At 38.5% G+C, this 20,118-nt stretch overlaps 1 protein-coding gene across 2 annotated transcripts in view; it reads left to right on the top strand.

Annotated features, from left to right (window-relative positions):
- KIF13A (kinesin family member 13A) overlaps positions 1-20,118 on the top strand; it is a 102,148-nt gene that overhangs the window by 23,799 nt on the left and 58,231 nt on the right. For both annotated transcript variants that reach the window (XM_015854742.2, XM_015854741.2), the window contains exons 3-4: positions 10,670-10,682; positions 18,749-18,809. In XM_015854742.2, the coding sequence (XP_015710228.1) occupies positions 10,670-10,682; positions 18,749-18,809 (74 nt within the window). The remainder of the gene's footprint in view (positions 1-10,669; positions 10,683-18,748; positions 18,810-20,118) is intronic.

The following is a 20,118-nucleotide window of genomic DNA, read 5'->3' as shown; positions in this document are numbered from 1 at the left end:
CTCATACAAATTAGACCTAAAAAGTGGTATTTGGAAAACCTAGGCTTTCTATTTACAGGTTTATATTTTTAATGCATCCTTATTTTATGTAGCTAACGTATTTTTGGCTTAACGTGGCACTGAATTTTAATACAGCTTATTTATGCTGTGCTTACATAACTAAAACTTATGTTACCTCTGTTGCATCTCTTAGAGATGGCTCTTGTCAGCATAAAACAAACAAACAAGCTTACATAAGTTAGGATAATTGCTCTTAAAAATCCCAAGCTTAAAGGTGAGCCGTGTGCCCATTTAAAATCTTATCTCCACCCCACCCCTGTATATCACTCATTAAGTCCTGAGGAGGTCTGTGCTCATTCTGTTGTTTCTTATTTCTAAACGAGCTAAAAGGGGATGACTACAGGTATGGCAGGAACTGGAGCTAGATAGTATTTAAGGTCCCTCCCAACTTAAGCAATTCTGTGATATATGAAGAACCAGTATATATCAGTCTTTTGGCCTAGAAAGAAGACAGCTGTGGAGGGGAAAGGAGGGTGCTTAGAGATCTATGAACAGTGGAAGGAATGATTTACTGTCTTTTATCATATGGGAACTTCACCTTACTTTAGCAGGAGAAGGGTTCAAATGAAAGGACATGAACATGGAATTAGTTGCAAGATGTTATGATTATTGAAATGTATGTAGTTGACATGTGGTTAAGCAAATTAATATGGAAGAGAAGTAATGGAAGACCCTTAAGCTTAATTATAGTACTTAATGCCATCTAAAGTTTCTCACTGCTTGCTGCTGATGAAAGCGCCTGTGTTCTGAAACTGCAAGACTACAGTTTTCTGCCATGTTATGTGAACATTGGGTTGCCTTGATTAAAGGATCTGATGTCTGCCAAAGGCAGTTTGCCTCTCCTGTGATATATCTGTGGCTTATCCGTGGTGTAGAACTTTTCCTAACAACTTTACCTCTGTCTGTGCCTTTGTGTTTCTGGCTGCACTGCTGAAGCTTAGCGTGTTCCCTGCATTCCTACAGCTGTTTCCTGGTTTTGAAAATTAAAGTGATGAAAGTTGTTTTTAAAATAAGGAATGGCAAAGCAAACCAAGACTCCCCTCATCACCACCCTGCATTTATCTGGCAGAGGCACAGCTGGTTGTGCCGAATTCCAGCACAGGAGCTGAGAACAAGAATCTGGAGATGTCAGCTTAAGAAGTTTCTGCTCTTTGCCTCTTGAACAATTGCAGGAGGCTTTCTTAGGACAGTTGTTGCCAATATGCGCTTGCCTGGAGCTTACTCATTGCACCTCAGACCCGAAACTGAGCGTGTACACTTGAAACCTTACCTGTTTTTCCTCTTCTCCTTTTCCCTTCTGAGATAAAACTATTTTACCTGTGGCCTTATTAAAGATAGGTTCTGCTTTCCAAGTTTCCCTTTCTCTGCTTGCAAGATGTTCTTGGAAAGAATTTGTTGGCTGAAGTTGTTTGTTGCTTTAAAAAAAAAAGGAAGCTGTTGCTGTGGCTTATGCCTCATTCTTTCTGATTTCTAATGCAAGCTAAAAGTCTCTGTAGTTCTTCAGTCTGCCTTTCACAGAAGACCTAGGCAATGGTTCTTCAAGAGTGCAGTAGGACTGTAACAAAGGCTAAGGTGGACTGTGCTTCACCCAGGAGGGGAGTAAACTCTTTGAAAGGGCTGACAATAGCAGGACAAGGGGAAATGGTTTTAAGTTGAAAGAGGGAAGATTTAGGTTGGATGTTAGGGGGAAGTTCTTCACTAGGAGAGTGGTTAGGCCCTGGAACAGGCTGCCCAGGGAGGTTGTGGATGCCCCATCCTTGGAGGTGTTCAAGACCAGGTTGGACGGGGCCCTGGGCAACCTGATCTAGTAAAGGTGTATGTTTGGTGGCCCTGCCAGGCAGGGGGGTTGGAACTACATGATCCTTGAGGTCCCTTCCAACCCGGGTCATTCTGTGTGATTCTGTGTGTGTGTGTGTGTGTGCTTTATATGCAAAAAGTCTTGTTTCTAAGAATATATGTGTTTTCCAAACTCTTAAAAATGCAGACGTTATTTCAGAAGTAGTGCGGTTTAACTACAACGTAGAAGTATGTCATTCTAAAAGGCACTTGGTAGAAGCACTTGTAGATTATACTCTATGTTTCAGATATGTTATCTTTTAAGAAATATGAATCCAAACTGATTCATGAAGTTGCTAGGATGGTTAGAAAGCTGCAGAATCCATATGAAAGAGTGGCTCTCATGTTCCATTTTGCTCTAGGTCTGTGTAGGTAGCTGAGTTAGTTTAAAGTGTTAACTTACAGGGCAGTTTTGGCATATGAGTTCAAATTTCTTCAAGGTCAGAAACCAGGAAAAGCTTCTGGATATTGATAGGATGAAAAGCCTTCTGTGAGGCAGAACAGCATAACTGATACGGAATTGTTTCAACTCTGTCTGGAGTCTTTAAGGCTTTGTGGTGTGGATGTCATTTCTCATATTGAGAACTGCTTGTAATACTCGATCTTGTACTTCTGACTTCCAGTGTAGCATTTTCCTATAAATTCCTATAAACCTATAAAATTGTAATTTTATAGGACAGAGCCCAACTGTTTAGTGTGTATTGTGAAATAAGTAAAATAAAATTTCTTCAGTTGTGAGCGTTTAGCTGTGGACTCATTCTCTGCCAGTGTGCCTCAGAGTTATACCTGTCTTCCTTCATATACAAGTCTCTAGGTAAGGTGAGCAGTAAATCATGTTTGTTTTAAACCACTTATTATGTGAGGGCTGCTCTGAAAGTAATGGCTCCTATTTTATGATGCAGGCCATTTATTTCTGAATTTGTTGCCTTTAAACATTTCATCTTCTCTGAAGCTGTGTAGAAACACCATTTTCGTAGTAATGGCTGTGACCCCTTACTGAGATCTAAAGATAATAGAGACTAAGTTAAAACCCCTTTATCTGCCAGAACAAACTAAACAATTCCACTGTGGTTTTCAAGTAGTAGTGACCAAGCTTGTTTACTGAAAATTAGTAAGTGAAACCTGGATGCCTGGCCTTTCCTGATAATATCACTTGAAGGGAAAAGCAGGTATTGCTCTTTACAGTGAACAGAGTACTAGTGTAAAATGTAATCATGGAACCTGTGTAAGAAGTAGTCGTGAAATCCTACTGAGTGCTATATAAGCTACTGAAAATGTTCTATATTTTGTGTTGTATGCTTCTTTCTCTAAAACTGATGTATTTAGGTTGGTGTGTGGAATGTGCCACATAAAGGCTATTAGAGATGTTTTTTAATTGGCTTTTTAAAGTAAAGATTTTATTAATGCAAGTCTGGGGTGGGTTGTAAATGTTTTAAAAATTCCTCAATCACAAACTAAGCACATCGTCTTGTACTAATGTTCATGCTCTATACCATTATCTTAAATGAGAATGAATTATACCACTTTCCAAAGGATGGTTAAAATGAGAAAGGGATCTCTGGAGGATTTGGCCTCACCACTGCTAAAGCAGGTCCACCCAGAGCAGAATGACAGGACCATATCCAGGAAGATTTTGGGCATCTCCAGGGAGGAAGGAGACCTCACACCTTGGGCTGCCATTGTGGGTTCTCCAATACTTGCACAGCACAGAATTGCTGCTTGATTTTCAGACAGAACCTCTTTTGCTCCAGCTTGTTGCCATTGCCTGTTGTCCTGGTACCTCTGAAAAGACCCTGGCTCCATCCTCTTTGTGCCTTCCTTTCAAGGATTGATAGAAATCAGAACCTCTTGAGCTTCCTCTTTTCCAGCCTGAATATCCCAGCTCCTTCAGCCTTTCTTCACAGAAGTGCTCCAGTCCCTAATTTTTAATTTTTTAACTTCATGATTTTATTGTTCTTAAGTGTATAATGCCACAAAGCTTGTAGGCAAGGTGATATTTATAGCAATTTCCACAAATGTCCAATTTGCCAGGAAGGACTGAATGTTAAATTTTGTTGGTCTCACCTCCTCAGTTGTACAGTGCGCTAGCTTGTATTTTCTGACAAGGCTTTGAGCTCTGTGACTCGTGTGCCTCTCTGATGTCAAGCAGAAGGTAAGCTCTGTCTGAAGCCCTTGGGCGGAAAATCTGTGAGTGCCATGGCAGTTGCCAGCCCTTCTCTGCTGGAACTCATCTATTCATAGATTCTAGAAACGAGCTTAGGTTGTGCCTTCCTCTAGGTTCAGTAGCACAGCGCTTGTTGTTTGCCCTCTGTGAGGTTCATTTGCTGTCTTGGCAGTTGTTCTGTTTTTGTTAGCTGAGGAACTTGGAGCAAACGCTGTGAATGATTTTTCTTGGGGTGACTTCTGTGATTCATTTCATTACATGCTAGGTTACTAGAGATTGCTAGAATACTGCCTAAGCTTTAAAGAAAACAATGAATAGAAATCTCATCTATATGAGTCCTGTGTAAGGATAAATTCTCCTCAGTAATTCTAAGTTAGGTGTTGGTTCCACAGCAACTTACTCACTTTAATTAGGTGGAGCTGAGTTGAGTTTACATTCCTGCTAGATTGTTCCACGCAATGAACCTTTTTTATCAAATGCATCATCTCACTCTTTGTCTGCATAGTGTTCTGTCACACGGTGGCATTTGTTAGCACCGTCTTTTAAAGCAAATCATGTAATGTTAGTCACCGGCACATTAGGCTTTGCAGCCTGCTGTTAGAGACTTTCTAAAAGGTGAGGTGGCAGAGATTGCTGTGCTAATGTGTATTGTCATCAAAACCATGGAAACTTTCACACACAAGTTAATGAATGGCATTTCTGATCATTTAATATTCACTATACTGAAAGAGCTTGCTAGGGTGAAACAAAGATAGCAATTTGTGGATTTTGCTGAGTCTCAGGAAGATAATTCTTTCGTACTACAATTATATTTAAAGAATGCTAACATACATTTGCACAGCTGTGTGTGAAGCGTCGTGCCCAATCAGCATCTTTTCTTTGGAATCTCATTAGTAACATAAATTAGGTTAAATTTGCATGATGATTTTCCCTGGTGTGATGATGGAATGTGACAGTGAAAATCTGTGGGCTGTGTCTTGTCCAGTGTGAGCAAATGGCTGCATCGGGAATGGCTCAGATAAATTCTTGTCCTGCTTGACTACTAAAGAACCTCACAGCAAGAATAGTCTTACAACAAAGTGTTACAACAGTGTTACTTCTTAATCCCAATAGTTGAGTTTCTTCCAGTACATTATCTCCTTCTTATTTTTATTTTTTAAACTAGAGTTCTGCATTAGTTTCACTGGGAGATTTATGCAGAGCAGGAGCATTAAAAGGGAACGTTTTCCTTTGGCACTGGAGAGATAAAGGGCAGTTAGTTGCTGGGTGCAGCTTAACCCCAGTGTCTGGCTGGATGTGGTGGTCTCCATAGAGTGTGTGCGCAGAGCTGAAATGCCAGTTAATGCACAGGACATTTTTTCTAGTGCTAGAAATAAATGCAACCACACTGGAATAATAGCTCCCTAATAAATGCCACAGTAACTTTATTAACACTGCTAGAATGCCTTTCCACATGCTTTACAGAAACGTAGAGTGTTTGCCCAGACAAAAGTTTCATTCAATTCAGGCTGAGAATCAGTCATTGAAGACTAGCTTAATAGCTGACAGCTCCCTGATCCTGAGATATGACTCATTTCTCTTACTTCGCTGGGCTTGATAGTTAGTAAAAGTCTTCTGATTTACAATCTTTAACATGCAATTTAATTGAAAAGGGCAAAAAAAGAATCAGTTTTAGGGAAACAGTTGTTGAAAACTGTCTTTAATAACAGTTATTGCATCTGACATTCCTTTGCCATTTTGTTGTGAGGCTACTTTGATGTTAAAATAAGTACACTATTGACTGTGATCATCTTATACTTTGGTGGGAGATTTTTGTTAAATAACTAGTCTTGGACAACCTTTGAATGAATGGTACTTAAGACTTGGGGAGAATAGATTATTTGACGTGATAAAATCTTGGTAGTAGCCTCAGCAGTAAGGTTTGAGTGAGAGCTCTTTTATTGCAGAGCACAATGACACTTTTATTGAGTCAGTTTTTACTTTTGTTCAGTAAAACTAAAGCAATTAGCTGAAATGGGATAATACTGCTATCTTTTCATTTTGAATGATACACAGGGTATGTTCTACGCGACTTATGCAAGAATATAAAATAACTATTTGTATTTTTGAAAGTTCATCAGTGTATAAAGTATGTGTTCTGGGAACCCTGGTACTGAATTGTGTGACTTTCATTAGTCAGCTCTACCAGAGGTGCCCCAGCCAAGTACAAAGGTGGGACGCTTCCCTTTCAGGGCATTGCCCCATTTCCTTTGACTTTTTCCTGCCTTTAAAGAGTAGTAGGAGGAAATGGGCAAGTAAATCTCCTTTTTCTGTGTTTTGGAGAAAATGATAAGCTGCTAACACTTCTCAACACATCATCAACAGAACAGTTACTATGACAGACTAATTCTTTTGTAGATGCACACTTTTATTAAGTAGTACTTATTAACATAGTATACACGTGGTTTCTAATATGCATAGTATCAGGCCTGCAAGTAACAACCTGCAGTGATGAACCACCCAACAGTGAGGGGTCCTAGTATTGCAGGATAAAAGCACTAGAAAAAAACATCATCTCTGTTTTTACATACTTGCAGTATCTGTGCTGAATGTCTGCAGTCTCTGCTGCAACCACTCTGACAGCCTTATATACCCAGGCAAACAATGCAGTTACTTTGATCAAATAAAGCAAGAGGCATTTGCTATGATGATCCTGCTACTGGTTGGTTCACCTGCAGTATACCCCCTGAATGATGCAAATACATACAGATTCTGAGATGTTCTTGGCTTACATTACTGGCAATGTGATTTAAAAACAAAAGAAACCAAAAGAATGACAACAGAACACCATCAAAAAATCTCAGGAAAAAAAAAATATATATATATATTTGTTTTGATCAATTTGTCTTTAGGTTCCAGAGGTTAGAAAGGTTGTAAGAAAAGGTAAGGCTGAAATTGAGGATAGGAGGAGTATAAAGCTGTATCCTTGCATGTACATGAAAGCATAACAAGTGTGATAACTTGTTCCAACTTGACATAGCTGGGAACAGTCAGGCTGTAGGCTCATACAAAGGGCCCATTCATTCCCTGATTTGACTGAATTCTCAACAGAATAAACTGCATGTGAGGAATACGTGGAAGGCGAGATGTGAAAACTGTAGCTATTAAATGCTGCCAGGGAAAGCTCAAAAATAAATGATTTGCTGATCTTTATGCTCACAGAAGAAAGAAAGAATATTCTTTCAACTGATTTTCTAGTGTACTGGAGGTTGCTTTTAATAATCCTTCTGGCCAGTGATCCTGAAAAGTACCTTGGTGACTACGTAGCCGCTACATATAAACACTTAATTATGTATTTTGGAAAATACACAGAATCACACACAGAATGACCCGGGTTGNCCTGGCAGGGCCACCAAACATACACATTTACTAGATCAGGTTGCCCAGGGCCCCGTCCAACCTGGTCTTGAACACCTCCAAGGATGGGGCATCCACAACCTCCCTGGGCAGTTAGTACACACAATAGCGAGTACTGTAAATTTGCTGTGATAGCACATGCAACGAGAGCAAAAAGGTATTTCAGAGTCAGTGTCTTGGGTGATGATTTTTGCTGGAGTCAGCAGTGGAGTCAGCTTGGAAGAGCAACCCTGTGGTTGGTTCATCATCTGCTACAGATACTACCTGTGGTTACTTAACATAGCTGGTTATTACTGCTTTGTCTGCATTAACTGATTGCGAGAAAGGAGAAGAATCCACAGAATACATTCCAAAATACAATGTAATTATAGTACAATTGTGACCTACTTGGCTCCTTGGCATGATCCTATTGGAGAAGAATTGGATTGTGTGGGTGTCATTCCAGAGAGACTGAGACCTGCTTTTCAAATATGTCTGCTTCCCCTGTCTCTTTGAATGTAGAATACCTGGATTTATACCTGCAGGATCATTTTAAAAAGGCACCTTACCCCTCCCACAGATGACATTCTAAAAGGGTGGTGGTGAAGCGTAATTACAGAATCACAGAATGACCTGGGTTGGAAGGGACCTCAAGGATCATATAATAGAATCATAGAATGGCCTGAGTTGAAAAGGACCACAATGATCATCCAGTTTCAACCCCCTGCTATGTGCAGGGTCACCAGCCACTAGACCAGGCTGCCCAGAGCCACATCCAGACAGACCTTGAATGCCTCCAGGGATGGGGCATCCACAACTCCTTGGACAACCTGTTCCAGTGTGTCACCATCCTCTGAGTGAAAAACTTCCTCCTAATATGTAACTTAAGCTTATTCTGTCTTAGTTTAAAACTATTTCCCCTTATCCTGTCACTATTAATCCATGTAAACAGCCATGAGCCCTCCTGTTGATATGCTTCCTTCAAATGAGGTCTCCCCGGAGCCTTCTCCAAGCTAAACAAGCCCAATTCCCCCAGCCTTTCTTCATAAGAGAGGGCTCTGGCCCTCTGATCGTCTTAATGGCCCTCCTCTGGACCCACTCTAAGAGTTCTGCATCTTTCATGTTTGCTGGGCAGTAAAGGAGAGACTTGGTGCTGCTGCAGAAGATAAAACTGTATTAGGTCTGCAGGGACACAGACCTCAATAAACGTACTTCTCGGCATAGTTCGAAAATCATTCCGGTGACATTTTGCTATACAATTAAATTTCAGGACAAAAGAGGAAGTTTAGAAGTGCAGTTGGCTTCAAGGTAATTCCAATTTGCACTTCCTCTGAAGGATGAGAATATTTTTCAGGTTTTTGGTGGTGATAACTTTGGTTTTGCATTCTGGATATGTCAGAGAATGAGTTGTCCTTTGTCAGATTAAATGAAAACCTGTTATCGTGCAGACACATTACAGGAATAGATAACTGTGATATTTCTTGGCTGCCTGGTTTAGAGGAGATTTTGTTGCCATTTGAAAGATATACTTTCATGTTGTCATCGGCCCAGTGGTTGATGGAACATTGATGTCTAAACATGGAATAAGTGTCTGGGAAGTAAAAATGTTAATTGCTGTAGCTCTGTGATCTGCTGTTCCCTTCCCCCCAACCTACAATACAATAGTTACCTACCTGGAATTCTGTAGGAAAGCTGTTACATTCTTGAATTATTTCTCAAGATGTGAATGCATTTGAAATAGATGAAAACCTTTCCAAAGAGGGTTAGGTAACTTCCCTCAATAGGAACATCTCTTTAATGTAGGAATAGAAAGTTTAGTGCTGATATTAAGGCTTGGGCTGGATGAGCTGACAAAGTTGGACTTCCATCATGTCTGGAAATCCTTTAAATGAAAAAAATATTCCAGGTATAGCAAAACAGTATTTTTTGACTTGATAAGAGTGATTTCAGCACAATTTCTGAGCCACCTGTCTGTGAGCTCTCTATGAGGTGAGCAGCTGCTGTTAATGAGAGGGTAAGGCTGCTAGAGGTGGTTTGTCTAGGAGGCAAAGTGTATTTGCATTATACCAGTACTATATGCCAGCTATGTAATTGTGGTTTAGTCAGATGTGTCATCCAAGGCATGAGCTGAGAGTAGGCAGAAAGGATTGTGTAAGATGTGTTTGTGTTTGACTTTCTTTCAGCCTTTTTTGCTGAGCCTCCATGTTGTGGGGTGATAGAAAGATGGTTCAAAGTGTTATTTCTCCCTTCTGCCTTTTGTGGAGTTTATGTGTGATTTGGTGAGGGAAAGCAGGGCTTGGTCTCGTGTGTTTCTACACTGAGACTATAATTGCCTGGTATCATAGAAGTTTGTGTAGAGTGCCTGTCCTTTTTGTTGGATGTATGGAGACTGCATTCTTATCCTTATTTTGTAAACCTCATTGTGTTCTCTGATTACACTGTCCTTTCTGTATATCTTTTCATCTGTGTTATTTTTTCTCATCAATTACACATGTATGATTGATGTGAAATGCGGAGAGAAAGTTCTAGTGTACATCACTTCAGATTAATTTAAAGCTATGCATAAGATTGTAGTTTTCATGAGTGGCCTAAACCAATTTAATTCTGTATTGTATCTTTGACTCTCCTCTTGCACTGGCATTAACAAGCACAGCACTGCTTAGTGAGACAAGTCAGTGATCTGACATGACTGGTCCCTCCAAAAAAGCCCCACTAAATTGAATTTACTATGTGATTACATGGCTGCCAGGGTTAGCATAAAACATTGAACGGCAAGTGAGAGTACTCTACATTGGTATCCTCAGTTTGATTTTATTTTATGTTTTTACCTCTGTTCCGTTTATGACAACACCAGCTGGAGTGATTTGACTTCCATGGCAAAGAAAAAGAATGCTTGTTTTCCTTTTTGAACTCAGTGCTGATAGATTTTATAACTCTAAGGCATGTTATGTCTTTCTTTCCCTCTTTTAAATGTATGATTATATTAATGATTAAGGAACTACTGATACTTGTTAAAAATCTATGCTATATCCTATAAGTATCTTCTGATTTCTTCTGATATGATTATTATTAATATTATTAATACCTTATGGGTTACCAAAAAAAGTTCAGGTTATAGTAATGAAGTGCACTGACTTTGTTTTCATTTCTTTTCTTTTTCTGCTGCCTTCCGTTTATGTGAATGGTCAATTCACACTTCACCTCATCGTTGCTGACTTTTCCCCCATCTTCTAGAAAACCACCTAAGGTAAGTATTCTCTCTCTTTGCATTTGGGGTTCCTTTAAAAGCGCTGAATACTACAGAAGTGTCTGGCAAGTTTCTATACTATGGGATCAGCGTGGTTTTGATGAAGAAGAGCGCATTTAAAGAAACCTCTATTCCTCATTTCTCAAAGTTAACTTCATAATTGCAAAAGATTACATTTTAATCCACTTGACACAGAGATTAAGGCATATGACTTCTTCGAGCTATGACTAGGACAAGCCATTATTTTAATGCGTTCCTAAATACCTTTGAAATAATAAGTAAGTATAATGTGTTATTGCATATAATACTTCTTTATAGTGAATATTGTTTTAAAAGGTGATGAAACACATCTAGAAAAAAAACAAACTCCTCTTGTTTGTTATTGAGCACTGGAATAGGCTGGGTGCCCAGGGAAATTGTGGAGTCTCCTCTGGAGATATTTCTTCACATGCTTCCCTGTGTGATGTGCTGTAGGGAACCTGCTTTAGTAGTGGGTTTCTACTCAGTGATCTCCAGAGGTCCTTTCCAACCCTTATGATTCTATGATTTTGTCATCTTCAAGAATCAGTGATTTGTACAGAGTGCAAAGAGCACAAAGAATTTGCTTAGAAAATACTCTGTGTGCAGTGCAAGGGAAGAGAAGCAGAATGAGTGTTACGTATCTATTGGGTCAGAGGAGCCATAGCGGGATGAGAAATACTGTATCAGTACAAGGCTGTTAGCAATGGTAAGGTGAAAGCGGCATGGCTGTTGTATTTTGTCAAAGGATGCAAACCGCAGCATACTGGTATTTTGCCTCAGCAACTGAAAGGATGATTTTGTCCTTCTTGTTTCTGTTGGATGTTATTTTCCACAGCAGAGAGCTGTAGTGAACTGTGAATGAGTTTGTTTTACGTTATTCTCTTTGACTTTTAAATCTTGAAGAGTTCATGTGCGAGTCTGAGGTGTCTTCTACTGGTGTAGCAGAGTATTATGTAAGGCTCCTTGGAAGTAAAATTGACATGGGTATCTATCTAGACGGCTATCATATCTGTGTGATTCAGACAGCTATTTTGTGCATGTACATAAATATATGTAAATGTGTGAGGATACCATTCTGATTATTTTTTAAAGTGTAAGAAGAAAATATCCTGGTAAGCAATCTGTATTATTCCCGTTAGATAGGGAAGAATGGAACAAAATCTATTCCAGCATGAACTGAAATAATCATGTAAATCAAACATAATTCAAAATCACAGCAGGTGAAAATAAATAATAATATAATAAAGAAAAGACAATTGTTATTATAGTAAATAACACCGATATTTTCATTTGAAATCCTGTGTCGAACTGACATTTTTTTCCCTGAATGATTGAATCTCTTAAAAAGGTGGAGCTGGTTTTTAGTTTCTCTTTTTTTTTTCCCCCAAAGCAATTAAGTTATTCTGTCAACTCCAGGTAATATACCTAGCACAAAAGAGCTTGATCATTGACTTCTAAAAGAAAACTAACAAACAAAACAACAAACCCAACATGCAACCCCCCATTTCTTTTTTGTAATTTTAAGAACAAAAAAATTCATGATCCTTCCTTTTCTGTACTGCCCCATTCATATACCCTTGAGGGCAAATAAAGTTATTATTAATGTTATGTAAAAGCTTAATTACAGCCTTGAGTTTCTTCCACAAAAGCATACCAGCTGCATAGTTGTATATATAGGCCACAGAATTGTTAGGTATAGTTAGATGCTCATTGATATCCTTGAGCTGTAATACCACAACGTAAGATGATGAAATGTTGATCACTTTGAGACAGAAGATGCTTCTTCCCATCAGTAGAAATAGATTTTGTGGGTATTTCAAGACATGATATGAGATGAGGATGCTTTTTAAACTATATAGCTTTTTGGATACCCTTCACAGTCAGTCATCAAATTAGGATTAATGAAATTTTGGAAGTGTTGAAAGTTATTTTTATATTTCATGAGCTAATTTGTCATTAGCCATGGGTGAACTGTGACAGCTTTGAAGCTAGTGTAGAAAAAGTTATTTAAGGGTATGAGAGTTTTCATCTTTTTCTACAAACATCATGTTTCATTGTGTTACTCATCTTGGGCTCTTAGTGTAATGTTTTGACAATTAAAACAGTTGTTCTGACCTTAGAGCTGTGAGCTTTTGATTTTCTGTTGTACTTCTTGAGGTGGTAGGGCTTGATTTTCACTCAGTAGATGCTCAGCAGACTGTGCCCAACTTCTTATCACGTCCTTTAGTGGCTTCCATTTATATCACTTATTGGTGTAACTTTGTTTGCAAATTCATTATTCACTTAGCTACTTGAACAGTTGTAATAAAGATGTAGAAGCAGCAGTGTGATGAATGAAAATTTCCTTTCTTCTTTACTGGCATTCTTTTTAGCAATCAATTAGTCAGCTCTATAGTTCACCATACTTGTCATTCTGACTATTTCATTGAGGTTCATGTAAGCAATATCTTCACCAGTAAAGCAGAACTTATTTTTTTTTCCTGTAAAAGCAGAATGTGATTGATTAGCCATCTCTTGGTCACATGGAAACGACTGTTGTTACCTGTGCATTTTCAATATTGTATAGATGCATAGATGGTATTTACCAAGACTGAACATATTCTTTAACAACACACTGCTAAATGCTGAAAGCCCCAGGCTCGATCTAGTCTGAATGGAAGATTAAGTTTTAAAAGAACTAATAAGGTGAAATTAGACTCCTTTCTAAGCTAATCATGTCATATAGCATAATCAGGCAAGCATTCACTATCAGATACAGTACTAATTACCTGTAAGTTGTTCGAGCAAGTATGCTTGCATGCATAAGCCCTTAAAATTATTAATTGTTGAAGGCACTGATTAGGGGTTTTAATAAAAACAAGTTCTGCAGAATATTGTTTTGGCTATTTAAAATGTTAGTACTCCTCGTCTGTCTTTTCTGATTCCTTGAGAATCAGAAATACCTCTGTATTGAGGTGCCCAAAACTGAACACAGTACTCGAGGTGAGGCCTCATCAATGTTGAGTACAGGGGTAGGATGACTTCCCTAGTCCTGCTCACCACACTATTCTTGATACAAGCCAGGATGCCATTGGTCTTCTCCACCTGGGCACACTGCTTGTTTCTTTTATCTAGCTGTCTATTTTAGTGGCTGCAGTAAAGCCAAGAATCTTACAAAAAGTAGAATATTTTCAAAGCCTGCTCCTAATTTCCCTCTGAAATTTGAAAACAGAGAGTAATTTCAAGTCCAGCTGTAAGAACTGGTAAACACCTATGTGAACTTGCATCTGATTGCATTTGAGTGCCAGCCACTGTGTTAACTTGAACCAGTGTGAACTGTCTGTCTTGGTTTTCCCATCTTGCTTACATTTAAGAAATACTTTACAATTCCTGGTACAGTGGCGATGAAATTGACATCACTGTAATAATAAAGCAGAAATATGAGTCCATAGGGTTACAGAGAGACGTTCCTGAAATACTTAGAGTAACTGAAGAGTCAGGAAGTGTTTGTGGAGATACAGTTGGTGGTTTTAAATGTTGAATTTCAAACAAAACCACTTGGATCCTTTTTTTTCCTTGCAATGTTAAAACAGCCAAATGGAATAGATTTTCCAAAATACGTTTAAAACTAATTTGTAAAAGATGCTTTTGTTCAATAAAACATCCTGTTTCTGTTGCAGATTCCTCTTTGTTCAAGCGTGTTTAAATAATAATTTTGAAGTAAGTTGGTGAAAATTTTGGCTTTTGCTTTTGTGTGTTCTCCAGAAAATGAAAAAGGCATTTTCAGTGCACATTGTGAGTACTGCCCATTGAGTCTGAGGCTGCAGCATTAACAGCACATTTGTTACCTTTGATGTTCATATTGACAATGGGTTTTCATACCTTCTTCAGAGAAATGGATCACAGAGAGAATAAAATCAGTGAGAAAATAAAGTTGATCACTCTGCATGCTCATATTGAAAGAAAAAATACTAGTCAACATATATTTAGGAGTCCCCAGGTAAGCTTGTGTGCTGTTCTTAGGACTGCATGGTCCTGCAGCTTCCGCACCGGAGGCCAGGAAAATAGAAGCTGGAGAATCATCTTTGTACTTAATAAATAAATAAAAAGGTCTCACTATTCGGTTTGGATTGTGCCCTACAGACATTTTCCGTAAAGCGACTCAGTCACGTGAGTGCTGTTTAGCTTTCCTTATTGCACAATCATTTTGGACCAATTTTTACTTTTTAAAAATAAACCAGATAATTGCTTTTCTATGAGGAATGGCTGCAAGCACTTATTTTGTCTCTTTACAAGATCAGTGTTTATATTATTATGTCCTGGTTTCAGCTGAAACAGTATTAATTGCTCACCTTGTCACACTGGATAGCCTCGTGTTGGTGCTGTGCATTGGTTGGTAGGTGGGAAGTAATTGCATTGTGGCCATATGTATTGCTACCGTTGCATTTTTGCTTTCATTTTCCTCTTCCATGTTAGCAAACGATTTTTTTTTATCTCAACCCACAAGTTCTGTTTTGTTTCCAGTTCTCTCCCTCATCCCACTTGAGTGGGGCAGATTGAGTGAATGGCTGTGAGGTACTGAACCGCTGCCGGGTTAAACCACAACTATGAGTCACTGAATAATCCTGTCATGATTCGCTACCTTCACTAAGGGGAAAAAGTGTAGGACAATAGATCAAATTGGCTTACAGTACTTCTATATTGACCTTTTATGTCATTACACATTAGCCTGTGTGGCTGGTTAACCTCTCTGAACAGGCTTGTGTGATCCACTGCTTGATAATATTTTGTTTCAAAGGAGCAGAATAGGCATCTGTGAGACAGGATTCTTACAGCTGGGTTTTCTTTGTAATTTATCAGCTTGCGGTTTGATCATTGAGAGATTAGCGGTTTTTTTTTACCCCATCAGTCCAATAAGGAAAATTTTCACTCAAGTGGAATGAGAGAAGAGAAACACAAAATCTTGGGCTATAAAAGTTATCAGAAAGTTTGGAGTTTTTCTGTTGATGACTGAGAGTTCTTTAGATTTGAAACAAGATGAATAAAGGCATAGAAATTGTTTAAAATGTACCCTGCTTTTATGAAGGTCTGAAAGTAAAAGGAAAGCAAATGCTGCATTTTGCTCACAGTTCTGTGGCAAAGCTACATCTTTCACTCTGTAATGGCAAGGAATGTCCTGGTGCTTGAAGTTGTCTCTTTCTATTTGTATTGGAGTAAGTGACTCAGACCTCCCTGTTAGATTATTGTTATGGAGTTGTTTGGGTTTTTTCCCCTCTTCAGAAGGAAATTCCAGAACTCATTTCACTCTTGTGGGCTGAGCATTGTTTCACTGTCAAGTCTTCTCTTAAACCTTTGATGCATTTTGCACATAATCGGGAGAAATGAAAGGAGATGAGGTTGCTATGTTAAGCCAAAATTTTATCTTGCCATTTTATTCCAGAATGTTTGCAGCAACAGACATTTTTATGAAGAGTTTGGTTACAGTCTAATCTACAGATACATTGTATGGAAATTTTCTGACAGCAGACAATCCAAGAGAGTTCTGCATATTTGAAAACCAAAAAGGAAGCTATCCATTACCTTCTTCCTTGTTTCAGGACGTCTTGTGTTTCTGCTAATAGAGCCCTTGGCTCCTGCTCTGTATTGACCTGCATTGCATGTCTCACTAAGAAGATTATCTCTTGGAAGTCACGGAACAGAAAATTATGGCCCAAGCAAAGTTTTAATAGAGAAGTGATTCCTTTTTGCCTCCCTTGGGATTCCAAAAGAACAAAATACAAAATAGATTTTCAGCCTTTAGTTTATCTGCAGTCAGTTTGCCATGATAAAATGTGAAACACACACTGTATCTTTTGATGTGTTTGAGGCAATATAAAACTGTCAATTGCTAATATTAAGTGCCTGTACTGTACTGTAGTGTTCTCAGATGTGCAAGAAAGGCAACTTGGATCAAATTATGGTTTCTAAGTGCTTTTACAGGTCACTGTTGCAGGTTCACAAGTGCACTGAATGCAGTGTTGAATATTGTTCTGCTTCTACCCAGCAGGAACCCTTAGCTGATATGATAGTAAGTCTTCGTTAGAGTGGTTGTCCTGCTAGCTCATCTCTTTAACAACTACATTCTCTTATTTGTCATTTTGTGGCTTCCTCTACTGAGCTGCAGGACTGTGTACTCTTAGCTTAGGCAGATCGTCTGATACTACTTATTTATGCTGTCTTTTTATGGTGTCTTGTGATAAAGGAGGTGTCTTACAGTAATGAAATTATGTTATAAAAACCTCCTTGTCACAAATTGGTGGGATTTTTCTAGATTTTTTTCCCCTTGTTCTGCATTTCAGCAGGTTATGTGGAATAACATTTTGTATTCTGTGATTGGAGCATGTTCAGTTCAATTGTAAATCATTGTGCCTTTAGTTGTGTTTCTCATGTTAATTACAAAAGCTGTAATTGAGGAGATTTGAGGGTTTTTGTGTTGGGTTTGTTGTGTTGTTGTTTTTTTTTTTTGTTTTACACACAAGAGAAGCACTTCGTGTAATTATTTGCAGTCTTGCTCTTTGAAGTAGGCTAGAGCTGAAGCTAGTAATATAATCCTGAAGAGGAAATGTATCCTCTAGTTCTGAACACTGCTACTGCTCCTTTGTTTTTTTCCTTTCTTATGATACCCAACCAAATGGCCAAAAGATGAACTAAAACTGTCATGATTTGTGAATGTGAACTTATTTATTTTAAGAGATGGAGTGCACAGAGTGCCATAGTTTCCCGTGCTTGTAAATTGGATTGATAAATTGACAACTTCCACTTGCTTTTAAAATAGAAAAGTAAAGCAAATTTGTGTTTTGGGTCTGGCTGAATGGAATTAACATTCTTCATAGCAGCCCACATGGCACTGTGGTCTGCACCCGTGACTTAGTGGTGAGAACACAAACACTGAGTTTGCTACTTCAGTCATGTAGATGCAGCTTGCTGTTTACTGGTCACAAGTTTGCTGCTATTTTGCTACTACTCACAGAACCATAGAACGACCTGGGTTGGAAGGGATCTCAAGGATCATGAATCTCCAACGCCCCTGCCACATGCAGGGCCACCAAATTCCACATTTAATACTAGACCAGGCTGCTCAGGCCCCATCCAACCTGGCCTTGAACACCTCCAGGGACAGGGCATCCACAGCCTCTCTGGGCAGCCTGTTCCAGCACCTCACTACTCTCATAGTAAAGAACTTCCCCCTGACATCCAACCTAAATCTTCCCTCCCTCAACTTAAAACCATCTTCCCTTGTCCTGCTGTTATCTACCCTTTCAAAGAGTTGATTCCCCTCCTGTTTATAGGCTCCCTTTAGATACCAAAAGGCTGCAATTAAGTTCTATTCTTCAATAAAATCCTTTTTCTTCACATCTGGTTCTTCAATGTTAGATTTCTCCCAGCTGATCCCAACCTCCATTCTTGAATCTGATGCCTAATTTTCATTGTATTTTGTTCTTTTCTTCTTCACACTCTGTGTCCTCTGCATTCAGATCAGGAGACCAGGTATCTTTACCATGGCCTGGATTCATTTTCCTGTTTTTATATTTGTTTGTTCATTTTTTTTGTCCCTCAGTTTCAGAATTTGACTTTATTCTGGAAGACAGTGATAGAGTCACTGATTTGAATCAGGATGAACATCATTTACATTTACACAGAGACTCTACTACTCCTGTCTATTCCTCTTCACTCTTTCCTCTTTTCCATGGCTTCATGAACAGTAGAAATTTTTTTAACTGACTCAAGTGTACAATTTTTAAGACAGTTTAATGTGTTGTTTCTATTTATATATATATGTGTGTATATATATATATGCTATTTTTTTAAAAATAGTGTTTTGTAGTGTGGGTGACACAGACAGAAGAATTGCAGCTCTGTAATGCTTAAGATTTCCAAAAAGTATTCCCATTGCTGAAGCCTTTTCTGACTTAGGATGTGTAGAAGGAGTAGAGCCTGTCTGCAGTTAAGCAATTGTGGATTTATGTAACCTTAAGAGATGCTTTGTAGCTTGAGTTCCTCATTTGCCTTTTGTGTGTTTTCTACAGGTGTTTGCCTTTGATCACTGCTTCTGGTCCATGGATGAATCAAACACTACGAAATATGCAGGTAAGCTGTTTTATGTGCATTCAACAATATAAATAATTTGAAAACATGCAGAAACTGAGACTTGTGGATGGGTTTTTTTTTGTTTTGTTTTGTTTTGTGATGCTCAAGGGATTTCTTCACAAAAGAAGACCCTTTTTTTTTTTTTTCCTTTTTTTTTTTTTAACAGGGGTTTGGAGTGCTAGGTTCCTGGTTAGGAAGGAATATGAGCTATAAGATGTCCAGTGTATTGCTTGGGGCAGGAATGCTTTTCTGTACGTGAAAGCTATAGTGTTTTTTCTCTTCCCCCAAAAGAGCCTCTTCTAAAGATTCTTTCTGTCACCTATGGTTCAGAAATTAATTCTTGCTAGAGCTAGTGATGAAAGTAAGTTTTCTGTTCATTCCTGTGCATGTTTTTCTTGAATGGTGTGATTATTTTGCATCTTTCCAGTCATTCATATTCTGATTATTCAGATTCCTGATGTTTTTGAGTGATCAGCTTCGTGATATCTCCCTCCAAAAGCTTGATGTTCTAAACTAGATTATTATGCTAGGGCTTAACTTTCCATAACTGGGTTAGTGTACTAACATTAATATTTTTAAAAAAAATTTATTTTGATTGTTACAGATCTGTATGCCACGATTTCAAGGCTGTGGTCTATGGAAAAGAGAAAGGAAAAAAAAAAAAAAAAAAAGGAAAAAAACCACAGTCTTTGGTTAAGGTGCTCACATTAACAAATGTTATGGTCTGAAGGGAATCTTGAAATTTGAGTGCTTGTTAGAATGCATGTCTGACTTGAATCAAATCCTGAATCACAGGAAATGCACTTGATCTGTTATATTCCTTGCTTGTGTGAGCAATGTAGATTTCCTCAGGAAAATAATTTTGTTTTGTTTTGACTTTCAGTGTCTGGGTTTGCACTGAACAGATACAGTCCACTGGACTCATAGCTGAAACTGGTAGATCCCTTGGAGCGCACAATGGCTCCTTTTGTGCCTGCACAGCTAGACTCTGTTCCTCTTAAAGGAACAGGGTTATGATGCAAAGCCATTGATGTGCCTCAAGTGTGTAGCTGAGTGCTGCACATATTGGGTGCACCATGAGGCTAACCCACTTTTAGAGAACACAGACCAGAGTAACACCTTTAACCAGTTAAACCTGTTCCTATCTTAGTTTTATCTATCTCCAGGTGAATTCATTGAGATTCCAGGTTAACTTATTTTTAATTTGCATGAAAACCAGATTTCTATAACCTCTTTGAGAAGTTGTGATCAAATTCTTTCTGACTGAGAACAGAAGCTTTACTGCCTAAATGGTATTGGATCAACCTTT

The sequence above is a fragment of the Coturnix japonica genome, chromosome 2, assembly GCF_001577835.2.
Source record: "Coturnix japonica isolate 7356 chromosome 2, Coturnix japonica 2.1, whole genome shotgun sequence".
Classification (NCBI taxonomy): Eukaryota; Metazoa; Chordata; class Aves; order Galliformes; family Phasianidae; genus Coturnix; species Coturnix japonica.
Note: the sequence above shows the minus strand (reverse complement) of the source record. Positions and strands in the feature narration are given on the sequence as shown.